The sequence below is a fragment of the Xiphophorus couchianus genome, chromosome 23, assembly GCF_001444195.1.
Source record: "Xiphophorus couchianus chromosome 23, X_couchianus-1.0, whole genome shotgun sequence".
Lineage (NCBI taxonomy): Eukaryota > Metazoa > Chordata > Actinopteri > Cyprinodontiformes > Poeciliidae > Xiphophorus > Xiphophorus couchianus.
In genome coordinates this window covers 20,601,293-20,614,389 of record NC_040250.1, presented here as the reverse complement: position 1 = coordinate 20,614,389, position 13,097 = coordinate 20,601,293, and the positions used below count along the sequence as shown (strand labels likewise).

At 38.9% G+C, this 13,097-nt stretch overlaps 1 protein-coding gene across 4 annotated transcripts in view; it reads right to left on the bottom strand.

Annotated features, from left to right (window-relative positions):
• unc5a (unc-5 netrin receptor A) overlaps window positions 1-11,677 on the bottom strand; it is a 176,443-nt gene extending 164,766 nt beyond the window's left edge. For 2 of the 4 annotated variants that reach the window (XM_028009727.1, XM_028009729.1), the window contains exon 1: window positions 10,397-11,677. In XM_028009727.1, coding sequence (XP_027865528.1) covers window positions 10,397-10,490 — 94 coding nt within the window. In that variant the 5' untranslated portion in view covers window positions 10,491-11,677. The remainder of the gene's footprint in view (window positions 1-10,396) is intronic. The other 2 variants (XM_028009728.1, XM_028009731.1) reach the window with 2 other exon arrangements.
• Between the last annotated feature and the right edge of the window lie 1,420 nt (window positions 11,678-13,097).

Genomic DNA, 13,097 nt, shown 5'->3' with positions numbered 1-13,097 from the left:
ATATTTGCACAGAAGCATAAAGATAGAGTCCTAAATAATATATTTAGATAGTTTATTAGCAATAAAAAAAGATTAAGGGTTTGTTACGCTTTAAAAAGAGTTTTGCAAGTACTACTCTCCTATGCATGTCATTGCCTTGCCTCCTAATATAAATAACTAATGAATGTGGCATTACAGCTAAAAACATATTTCCAGTATAATTTTTTACCTGTAGTTTTTGAAGAGAAATCAAAATAAAATAAAATCAGTAAAGGACATGAAAGCTACATTAAAACCAGGAAAAATGTCTTGTTGCTTCCGCCTTTATGATCTAATATTATACAGTACAACAATCTGCGTAGGGTTAAATGTGCTCCAAAATGCTGATCTCTGTTGACTCAATAGAATTGCTTGCCTAAGGCTCTGGTGCCTGCCTGGACACATACACATAATTAGAAAAGGTCACCGTTCCTCCTGTCTTGTCAACAGAATGACTTCAAAATGATAAAATTTAGCTCCAGCTGAGCAGGCTCTCCCTTAGATATCCTTGCCAATCAAGCACCAGCAGGGGCATCTAGCCTTAGGTGATTTATAATTATGGCTTTTACATGTTATGCTAAATAGACAAGAGCATAACAATGAGCCAAACATTTAGGTGGAAGTGTGTAATAGGGTATATAGTAGTAATTAGTGAACGATGTATATAAAGTTGAAGAAAACTGACAGACTCCACAATGAATTTCTCTTAAACTAAATAGCGCAGTTTTGTTAGAGATGTGTGAAGACATCTAGGGAGTTCTGTGTCTTGTTTTTAATTATAAAGGACTCAAAGAAAATCAATTCTTTTCATGACATGTCTGCTTTTTCCTCAAACATACCTTTGATGATCATGTTCAACTTCGACCGTATCAGAGCACAGCAGCTTTTTTAATGATTCTTCAACGCTGACATTGTATGGGTGTCAGAACTGTGCCTCTCCTGTGTCAGCTAAATCATCCCACAACTCCTCCACAGTGATAGGTGGGGTTGGAAAACTGTGTGGGCTACAATGAGGAAGGTTTATGATAAGGAAGAGTGGCATCCTTTTGTTAGGACATCTGTCCAAGCTATTACAAAATAACAAAATCCAGGGCGGACACTCGGAGAAAGATCTGTTGTTTCAAACTCTGCCCTTCAGTTTCAGCCACCTCATATAAGAACCAAACTATAGACAATACAAGAAAAAGTTTTTCATATTTTTTCCCACAGCAAACATTTCTTCACTGTCTGAGCGTTCTGTAGTGCAGTCGTGTTATTGCACGCTGACATAAAGCAGAGATTGGAGATGACTACAAAATAAACCAGATGCCTTGATTTGTATTCAATCTAATCCGTTGGAGACTGAGACAGCTTGGCAACCATTAAGTCATGCCAGCAGGACTGAACCTGAGCTGTTGTCCTTTTAGCCATACCCTTGGCCTACGCTGCAGGGGAACATCCCATCGGGGTCGAAGACCCTCTCTTTGTACTGATGTCTCTCCTCCCCTTGAATGTACTTTCCATTGTTGGAGTCATTAACTTTGTGTTTGTCTTTGTGAGGAGCTCAGGCCGACTGGTTTTTGCTTATTTGTATCTCTACCGCTTCGCAATTGACCACATGGCTAGATCTGCTTGGAAGTTTCTCTACTTTCAAAGAAAATTTTAAAAGAATCTTTTCCTCTACTGTTATCATCTTTACTCAAGACAGCTTTTTAAAAAGAACTTTACATACTCATGATTGGCATCATTTATATAATATTGATAAAATTCTATTTTGGGCTACTAAGTATTTATTTGAACCAAATTATTTAATCTTCTAGTTATATTTTGAACATGAAAAAATTATACTGCACATAATACCAATTAAAAAAATAACTTGCACAAGTCTGAATTTGCACAAGGTTATTTTCCTTTACTTTACACACTTAGCAGGCAAGTTAGTGAAGCAAGTTGTACATTGCTATAGATTGATAGGATGCCAGTCAAGAATGAGACTCTATGTCCAAAATGGACAGCTTCAAGTTCGACTGAAATTCCCAGCTGTCCACATAGCCAAACAAGCTGCCTTAGGGAAAAAGGATTGAGGCCTCAAAGATCACTGAAAAGCTACACTGTATGTTTGGAAAAGTCACGTTAAAGCCTAACCCTAAGCCTAAAAATGTATAAACTGTCAAACACGGTGCTTAAACTATCATGCCGTGGGACTGTTTAACAGTGGATTGAACTAAATTAAGAGTCATCGTCAAATTCTTCAGCATCCACTCGAATGAATAGCTGGACGGACACAACTGGGACAATGACTCCAAACACAGCAAAGCTGATTTTGAAAAGGATAAAGCAGCTTGACATTAAGTTTGTGGAATGGACTTTCTAAAAATAGGACCTGGACCCAGTTGAAGATTTGTGAACTACTTTTAAAAGTTAATTTAGTGATAAGAAGCCAAATAGTTCCAATGAACTCTACTAATTACGCTCAAAAGAAAGGTCAAATATCCATAGTTATATAAGAAGTTTGCTGAATAAAAGATTAAAAGCATATAGTTGACGTAGGTCTTGCTATGGCACATTTAACCAGGTATTAGTGCAGCAGCATGAATAAATTATAACTTGTATAATGTTGACTTTGAATTTGAAGAATCATTGCTGGAAAAATAATGGCTCAAATAAATAATCAAAAGCCCCAAATAATATAAAATAAAGACAGTCAACTGAACAGCAAAATCACTAGATTTTGGAAAAATGTTACTTTAGATTATTTAATAAATTCCTTTTTCTGCAAAACCCCAACTTTTGTTGTGAAAGATAGGTGAACCATCATGCTTTGAAAATACGTATATCTATCTTAATCATGAGCAAATGTGCAAATTTTACCACAATGTTTAACCTGACGTTATGTCTCTATTTAAAAACATTCTTAGGAACATTAGAAAATCACATGAGCATTTGAAGATAATCACTAAAACTAAGGAAAATGTTATGAAGTGGCCTTTAACATGCTTTATCACTCAACAGTTATGTGTGGAAGGATCTCTATAATGATTGCATAAAGAAACAATGTAGTTCATGTTTAAACATTTTCCTAAATTCATGTATACATTTGTAAAAAGATACAAATTTAATGTATTTCGCAGGAAGAAACTACAAACTTTAGTGCAGAACTATACTTAGCATCCACAAACAACAGCTGCAATAAACTAGAAATTTAATAACCTTCAGATAGTTTTTTAGCTCCTGTCTCTTTCCATGCTCTTCACACTTTCCAACCAGACCACTGTGTGATGAAGTGGAAATGGCTTTCACATCGCTCCCTTGTGGCCTTACTAAGGAACTATTAATCTATGGCTCTCCATATTGCATTTAGATCTACTTTCCCCAGCCACCACCTGGCCTGAAGTAAAGGCCAAGAGAGGACCCAGAGGACAGGACAGGCTCTTATTATGAGCTGCTCCAAGACACCTCTGGGCTTCTAAGCTCTTCTCCTGACAGTGACTGATAGCCAATTAACCGTTTGAAGAAAAGTATTGATCACTTGGTGAAGAGGAAGAACCGGAAAACATTTCCTTACACAAGACTATCCTCGAAATACATCGTGAGCAGCAAGACAGGACATTTTATATATGTACTAACGGCACTAGAGACATTACCACACCACAGACAAAATCCTCAGAAGTCTATTTGGCACAATGTCACTCGCCAGTTCACACAGACTCTTTATGACCCATTGCATTTATCGACCCTCAGGCAGTTTTAGAAATATAAAATCCCCACAGACATTGATTTAAAATAAGCACGAGAAATTGCTTTGTTGCATTAGTAATATCTAATGACTGATACCTGAGTCCTTGTTGCTGAGTCTACATGAAAAGTTTTTGTCTGAAATGTTTCTGCTCAGTACACCATTCAGTTGTGTATCTTTGCTCTCCATAAAGATGGTCCTGATGGTACACCAATAAATCACAGCTGTTATGAACTGATGCATTTAAGTAGCACTTATGTTCCACTCATGATTTCACCTATCAGCCCTTTTCTGTTCAATAACAATTTGCATGTATTTTTAGGTCTGGATTGCAGACTTGGATTTTGTAAGGACTGTAACATATGAAAGAGAATAAAATATTCTTCAACTTCTTTGATAGAGTTAGTGGTTAGAAACAACCAGTAAATTATAGAATTACAAGATTATCCCCATTTATGGAAATATTTCCTAGCCATTGTCTGATCTTCATTTCATTCGAAGAAAAAAATTGTATCAACATGCTGTCAATGGATTGTAGACTAGAAATGGTGGGAGCTTTTAGTTGTGGTGAATTTAATAAATAGGGCAACAAAATTAAAAAATTTTCTGCAGATCAGAGGCAAATAAAAAAAAAAGTCCAATTTTGATTTATTGGTGAATCTCTAGTTCACTTGTTAATAGGCAAGTAATTTAAATAGACAATTTATAATTTTATAGTTGCAATCGTTTTGCATCACACGGTTTCTACTGTTTAAAGTTTATCAATAAGATGAAAAAGAATTTCCTGGAATTATACTTTTTTTTTTCTCTGTACTGAGGATAGAGAAGTAATGACCCTCCCCCGTCTGTTGCTGCACACTTCTGACCAGCAGGTTTCTGCACTTTGTCCTCACTTACAATAATGACAACAGTGACTGAAGCAGTAGGTAAAATGGTTGCTTTTTTATTTTCAAAGAAAAGCAATTAGATTCTGTTTGCATTCAGAGTCCTGCTTTAAATTTTTGTATGAATAGCCTAGCAGGATTTTTACTCAAGGGTATCATACCGTTAGGATCTCATACTTTTTCATGTCTACTGGTTAATAACACTCAGCTAAGTCAAGGCCAGGAGATTGAGGCGAGGTAAACAGCAGAGCCGTGCCTTCTGGCAGCATGAGTACTTTTCACCATGACTGACCTTCGGGATTCAATGTCAACCTTCACATATTCCGTGATTTTTGCTGAGGTGATTTTTTTTTTTCCTCTGGATGAGAATGCTGTGGCATCCAAGGTTAAATGTCACCCCCTGCATTTTTGTTTTCTCTGTGACAGCAAAAGTTAGGAGGTTCAGAGAAGAGAACATTCAATTAAACCCCTTCAGCGACATAAAATTGAGACTCAGCTCAACAAGTTCACACCAACTTCTCACTGGAGTCATTTAGCCGGTCGCTCATACCGCATGGTTGGCAGCAACATAAATACAACAGCAGAAGTTGAGGCAATTGCTGAGTGTGACCTTCCATTGATAAGAAACCTACCAGGAGAGTTTTATGCAATTAAGACAAACAAGCAGGAATTGTGACTGCTGTGTGCTGCACTTGAAGAGCCAACGAGGCTTCCTCCAAACCATCTAAGCACTCTCACACAGACCTGGATCATAGAAATGGGGTAATTGAAACAAAAGGGCAGAGTTTGACAGAGACGTAGTGCCTTCGCAGAGTCTCTGCACAGACTGCAGAAAATAACACCCAACTCCTCCCCTCTGCAAGGTCCATCCTCTCTGTGTCCTCCGTAAAGACTGCGTCCTTTCTTCGCTTTTCAAGACGGCCATTTGCAAATGATAAGTGCAGGGACACAGCCTTGTGAAAGATAAGGCGGCCGGACATTTGTCATGTAATCGAGCGTGCTCCACGGCTATTTAAGGCTGACCTGTGTTGACATGCACTGTTTACCTTTTATTTGTTTATTCTGAACTATTATCTCTGCCTTCATTAATCACCACCGGCTCAGACTGAGGAAATTACTTTGCAGACTTCGGACAGGAAAATATTAACTAGAATTAGGTTTCTTCGTTTCCTGCTGGCAAATAAAAAATGCAATATTTGATTAAGTGAGTCCAGCAAATAAGCAGCTACGCTCTGTCACTGTGATACTGTCCATTTCCAACTCGAAATTCACGGCGAGCGGATTGTAAACCCGAGGCGAGAAATCATTTAAATTTTTCTTTGTGTAATTGCTTTCTTGCGCTTTATGTCCTGCATTTTTACTTCATGCAAATTTACTGTTTGGAAACTAAACAGTCTGAAGTCAAACTTGCTTACCACGCTGTTCAAATCGCCCTTTTGCCTGTGTTATTTGAATTTATTTCCAGCGACTAGGGAGACCATAAAAAAAAATACTCTTTTCTGGTGTAAATTATCATTTCCCTTTAGAAGACCATATTCTTGCAAATGCACGACGATCATTTGCCATGCATTAGCTACAGGACAAAAACGAAGTGATTTTAAATTCCTTTGACCAGAAGGCAATTTCCTCCCAATAAATTATGTTAATTTCAGCTTTTGCTCTCCTTATCACATTCTTTAGTGAGTCAATGAGGAGAGACAAAGCTGGGTGAGGGAAAGACAACTCCGAGATGACTCAGAGTCATTCACAGGAAAATGACGAGACACGTCTGGCTAAAACGTCTCTCGTTGATAAAACAGCAATAACAAAAGGGAACTCACAGATTACTGTATTATGCAAGAGATTTCTCCTTGTCATTTAATGACTAGCCTCTTGCATCATCGCAAGGTTTACACCCCGTGGAAATTGCTCACACAAGTAAGAAGGTGCCTGATAGCAAATCCCAGGTTCCCTCGCCAAACGAGACAACAATTGCTTGGCAACACTCTCACTGGGAAGAGGGGAAAAAGCAAACAAAAAAAAATAGAGGGTGGATTTTTCTTTCTTCTACATTGATATCTCAGCTTTGGTGATCTTTTCAGAAGGAGGTGCGACACAATAAAAAAAGCAACAAACCAAAGACTAAACAAATGGTAAACAACAGAAGCAACAGGAGGTTGAGATAAACTGCAGACCTACACCTTGGACATGACCACACACACATGCATGTATGCAAATCTTTGTGGAAACACCATCCCACACACACAAATGCACTTTGCATACTAAAAACATCAAGAGGTGCACACGCAGACAGACAAAGCAGAACAGTTTTTTTGTTGCTATTGTTCGTAAGACTCTGAGCTGAAAGCAAACTCCTTAAACCGATCTGTCAGATCTCTCTCAGCTCCGAGCAAGAGAAAGTCCCCAAACTTAAGATTGACAGCTGTACTTTTATTACTGACTAAGTTATGTTTCTTGGAACAAAAAAATAGGAAAGCCAGCTTTGATAACAGCGGGTGCCGAGTCAGCAGCTTGGCTCAATACAGAAGATGGCTTGACTGATCTCAGCTGAGGCCATCCCGATCCTGATGCGGAAAGAATTGGCTCCCAAATTACTATCCAATCCATTTCTGGAACTCACTTTTTCTAATAAAAGTAGCCTCTGAGCTGTGAGGGGAGCTTTGAAGATGCTTGTACCGACCAAAAAAAAGATACTAATCAAATTTCAAAACTAAAGCCTATACTCTTTATTTTCCATTACTACACTCAGTGTTTTCCGGTTTGGGGTCATGGAAGCCTGTTGAGCCTTTTCTTAAAAGCAGGAAGCAGCAAACTCCAGTTATTCATCTCATCTCAGGGAAAAGAAACAACCTATGGGAAATTAGACTCTTAAAAATCGACCTATTTCTGCAAGTTTACAGAGAGTGGGCGTAAACTGAGGCACGGATCATGCAACCTTCACACTAAACTGATCCACAAAGTTACGCCCCCTTGGCTAGGCACCAGTGCTAAACGTCTGAGCACCTACACCAGTCATAAAACCCTAAAACTAACCCAAATGCACTTGCAAGAGACTCAACTTATCATTAAAAACTGACTTACAAACAGTACTAACAATCTGCTTCCTCTCTTGCTTGTTATACAAAGTCCCTTGAGCATGTCTGTTTGTTTAATCTTAATATATTCTTAACTATGCAGTAATTAATGCAAGAGAAAGGGCCCTCTGAAATCATCATCTCAGTGTCCCGAAGCAGGAGGCACAGCTACACCAACGTAAACATGTTTCCCTCCTGTCCAAAGCAAGGTTAACCACATGGAAACATTGCAAGGCAAATGTTGTGTGGGCTGCATGGGTTGTGGATACAAAGCAGCTGCTTCCAGATGTTTACGAGGATGATGTAGAGCAATGTTCCCCAACCCTGGTCCTCAAGGCTCACTGCCCTGCATGTTTTAGGTATTTCCTTGCTTCAGTCCAGCTGATTTCAATTGATGACTGATTAACAGGCGTTTGTTGAACTGCAATCAGTTGAATCAGGCACATTAAAGCAGGGGACCCTCTAAAACATGTAGGACAGTGTGCCTTGAGGACCAGGGTTGGGAAACACTGACGTAGAGCATCACAGAGACATTGTTACGCAAATAATCAAAGCTGTGGTGTGAATTACAGGTGCACAAGGTAGGGTTTGATTACATGAGCCCCCCTATCTTTATTTGTCCTCTATTACATTCGCCATGAACGTAATAAGAAAGGAGGAAAGAATATTGTGTTAGGATTTCAGATCTCCCTTGTTTTTCTTGTGAAGCTCGGGTTTCTGTTAGGATAAATGGCTGCTTCACTTACTTTTAATCAGATAATAACTTTACTGCCATATTTTCAATCTGTAAGAGTTGTGAAGTCATTTTAGGTTCACGAAAAAGCTAAGAAGAACAACTATCAGGATTAAAATAAAATTATAATAAATTTTTAACTGTTTTCAAAAAGACCCAGGCTCACATGGTGGCAGTGAAGGCAATGTGGCATTTGTTTAAATATGTGACAATGATAGTGATACGGTGCAGGATTGTGTGGAGTTTTACAGAAGCAAAAAAGCAATGTCAGTGGTGTGGCGATCTTTTCACAATGTTGAATGGGTAACAAACTATATATAAGCATAATACAATAATAGCAAGGGCTGCACAGTGGCGCAGTTGGTAGCACTTCTGCCTCCGGGTACTCCGGCTTCCTCCCACAGTCCAAAAACATGACAGGTCTCTCTAAATTCTCCCTAGGTGTGAGTGTTTGTGTGTGCATGGTTGTTTGTCTTGTCTGTCTCTGTGTTGCCCTGCGACAAACTGGCGACCTGTCTAGGGTGTACCCCGCCTCTCGCCCCGAACGTTAGCTGGAGATAGGCACCAGCACCTCCTGACCCCACTGGGGACAAGGGTGTTAGAAAATGGATGGATGGATGGATGATGGACATTAACAGCAATATTAATTTCAGAACTATAGCTGACTAAATTGTCACATCTGTGCAGCCCTACAAAAAAATAGCGTACAAAAACTAATTTGGTGGGGCAGATTTATCCGGTGTACAGCACTTCAATATAAATTCTGCAGAGTAGAATTTACGCTGGAAACTTTGACTTTTATTTAGCGGTCTTTCCAGTTCCTCACAGGGGAACACACAAGAAAGACAATCAAACAGTCACTCCTAAGAGCAAGTTTAAATTACTCTGAAATAAATCAGTAAAAAAACATTTAAAAAATAGGATAGTTTTTGAAGGATTTCAAATGTGAAATTTTCAGATTTAAAAAAAAAATTAGCTGCTCATGGAGGACCCCTGCTAGTCTTAGGACGGGCTTCTTAATTTGCTTTTTCCTCAGGCCGGCTATTCTCATGACATAGTTCATACCCCAGTCATGAGGCTAATAAGAAAGCATGCATCATGTCCAGTTTAACCAACGTTACAACTATCATAAAAAATATCATCTTGGTCCTCATGGATTTTATTCTGCTACTGGGAGAAACTTCTCCCTCTTATTGTGCTCCAGGCTCAGCTCACTGAGATTGTTTTTGTACATCGGGGCTCATTTGCATGCAATCTGGAGCGTCTGGCCAGGGCTACATCATAAAATATAACTCATCAGCGCGAGTAGGTCGTCTACCAACTCAGTAAAGCTGTCACCATACTGCGAATACAGCAGGAATGAGTGCTGGCGGCGGGACGAGCGTGGAGTTAAATGATCCTAGTCGGTTGCAGCCAGCAGAGGATTCAGGTTGAAGTGGATGAGCACATGCTGGAAACACATCCGCACACAAAGACCACAACTTTTATTATCATAAAGAATGTGAGGTATTTGTGACCACATGAACAGAGCTCTTCATTTTTCGCAATCATCGATTATGCGGCAGGTTTATAGGCAGGTGCTGCTCAAACTTGCACTAAAGGCGAATAATAAGCAATAAACTTCCATGTGTTGATTAACAATCCTTATATCTGTAACATCTCAGACAGATGGAGGATCCTAATTCTCTATTATGTCAGGTTTTAACCTTGAAAAAGCCGCAACCTTGTAGGTGCGGGCTAATTGAGGAGTGATATACAGCTAGCAAATTACTGAACAATAACCGCTGCCAAGAACGTGCTCCGTCACGCGCCCAGGCTTTTCCAGAAAAAAAACAATAACTACCAGCTAACAAACAACTCACGTGCGATGTTTTTCAATATTATTACAGCCACTGCGCTTTTTTTTCTCTTTTTTTTTTTTTTACAATACAAATAGTTAAATAAATAAACGAAATGATAAAGTGTAACTTACCACCAGTGGAGGTGATGCCAGCAAACATGAGCCCGAGCAGAAGAAGCGCAGCGCTGAAGCCGCAGCGGACAAAGGGGCCCGGAGGAAAGGGCATCTTTAAGCTGTTTTAATCACTTAAGTTTCAATGAAAAAGAGAGCAGCGGAGAAACAAAGACAGAAAAATATTTTTTCAAGACCGAAGAGTGTCCTCTGATGCACTTTTAGGGCTTTTTTCGTTAATAAGTGTCTCTTTTTTGCCTCAGTATGTATCCTCGTGCCGCGCCGTGGCCATCAGCATCCAGCTCGTGCGTCTCCGTTGCTCAGAACAACGCATCACAGGTGTGGTGGAGGACACTGCTGCCTTCTGCTCGTCCCGGTTCTTACTGTAGCTTCTACTGTATCTCTCCAAAGCCGTTCACAACTCTCTCTGTGTCGCCGAGCCGAAGAGGAGGAGGAGAAGGAGGAGAATGGCTGCAGTTTCTGCTTGTTCCCGTCACTTTGCAGCCTTCGCCTGCAAGGATACCTTATCCAAATGCGAAAATCGTAAGAATTGGCATCGGAGGACAGTACATCTGCTTGCACAGCAATGCTGGAGTGCTGAGAGTCAGGGAAGGTATACACACAGACACACACGCTGCGTTGTAGGCAAGAGGAGCAAAACCAGGAGCGGATTGCTTTTGGGGAATGGATCGCGCCTGCTCTCCAGTGTCTTACCAAAACATTTGCATATCATCAATAAGCATAACTACAAACCACGTACTGGCAGTGCACGAAAGAATGGAAATTAATGCACCCGTACTCTTGCGAGTGTGCTTTTCATATCCCTTGCCTTACATGAAAATGATGGATATGTCATTCAGCCCTGCATGATAGGAATCACATTGATGCTTTGCATACAAATTCAGCACAGATCGCATCTGCATGTCATTGAGTTTCAGTTAAATACGCCTTTGGTTTGTCTGGAGGCACATGAGTGACGGACAAACACAGATGAAGAAACCTGAGGATTAGTGCTCCCATGAGAAACCAGTCACCTGTCAACAAACTCTGCAAACCTAAATGTGACTCCAGAAAGCTTTTCTAGCATTTTTTTTATTGAAGGGTGTCAGAGGAATGATTGTTTGACTGCTCAGCCATTTCCTTTGACTATATTACCCAGAAATCAATAGCAAAGAAGATTTTAGGACAGTAGTTTTCTTTCCAATTCATAATTTGACACAATAAAACATGGGTAGACAATAAACTTTGCTTTTCAAAGAAAATTTCACTAAATACAAAGGTTAGAGCTAGTTCTGTTTTGTTCGTGTTTCCTTTGATAAGATCAAAAATTGTACACTAGAGGCATTTAAAAACGTATTCAAAAGACAAGACATTTAAGAGTACAGTATTAGTCAGTAGTACAAAGTCAGAGATGACCTCTTAGAGAGATTTGTTTTGTTTTTTTGTGTCAATTACCTGATGATATGTAAACCTGCTATAATAAGTTATAAACCACTAGAGATCACACACAGCTAGGAATGTATCACTTTCCAGTGATTCATTAACTTGGTTCGTTATTTATACATTTTCATCTCTTCTTCAAGACAACTGTGTTCTGCATATGAGTCATATGTTCTGTCACTCTAGTCAATGGATCTAAAGGGAAATGCCCTGACTGATGCTCCAATGATGTGCAAACCATGCCTACCCAATGGACTGATGTAATCTCTGGGGGACAAATGATGCCCACCCAATTATTAAACAAATCAGCTAGCATTAATTATTAAATGTTGTGGCAGATGATGCCCTTTGGCTGATTTTGATATAAATTTAGAGGCATTTGAGCTATGTTTAAGTTGTGTGGTATTCAACCTTAATGTATTTGAGATTGAGTTTGACTCTGATGACCCCAAAAACATAATAGACACTGCTGTATATAAGGCAAAGCTGAAATAAACTGTGATTATGATGATGATATTCAGACCTTTTGGTAAATTTGTTTAAATTCCTGTTTAGATTTTCTCCTGCACTGCTTTCCTTTTAAATTTCCAATTTTTAAATAATTTAATTCAGAGGAAAACGCTTTGAACTGCCTTGTTGTTGAATGTTTTTATACAAATAATCTTGATTTTACTTGACTTAGGATCTGTTTTATGCTTTCATCACCTTTAATAGTACAGTGGTGCTGCTTGTTTCAACTCTTACTATTTGAGTTTACACACACAGCATCACTCTTTCTGACTAATTATCAATCAAATATTTTTCTTTGCTTCTTCTCTCTGTTTGCCATAGACGTTCAGAATTCAAGTAAACCCCACTGATGGAAAATTTTGATTAGAAACTAGGAACAGGCAATTTGGACTTAAAATTTTATTCCAATATTTGGTAATTACCGTGAAAGTAAAAATTCTTTTTTTTTCTTCTGTGAAACAATGCAGCAAAATTTTAAGTGTACCTGCTCTTTATTTTGCCAGTGAGGGTCTACTTTGAATAACTATAATATTTGCTTAGGGCAATTATTAATAAACGTAGCAATTTAGATCAAAATTACCAAGTCGAGGCACCACCTGATTGTCAGGAATATAATAGCCATATAATCGCCAAATTGTTCAGTCTCAGTTATTGTTTATAAAAAACAATAACATTGACAAAGGTGATATGTATTCCACATAGCCATTTCAAAATGCAAAAGACAAAATATTATTTTGATGGCGTAACTGCTTTAATGTCCTTTTTTCTGAAC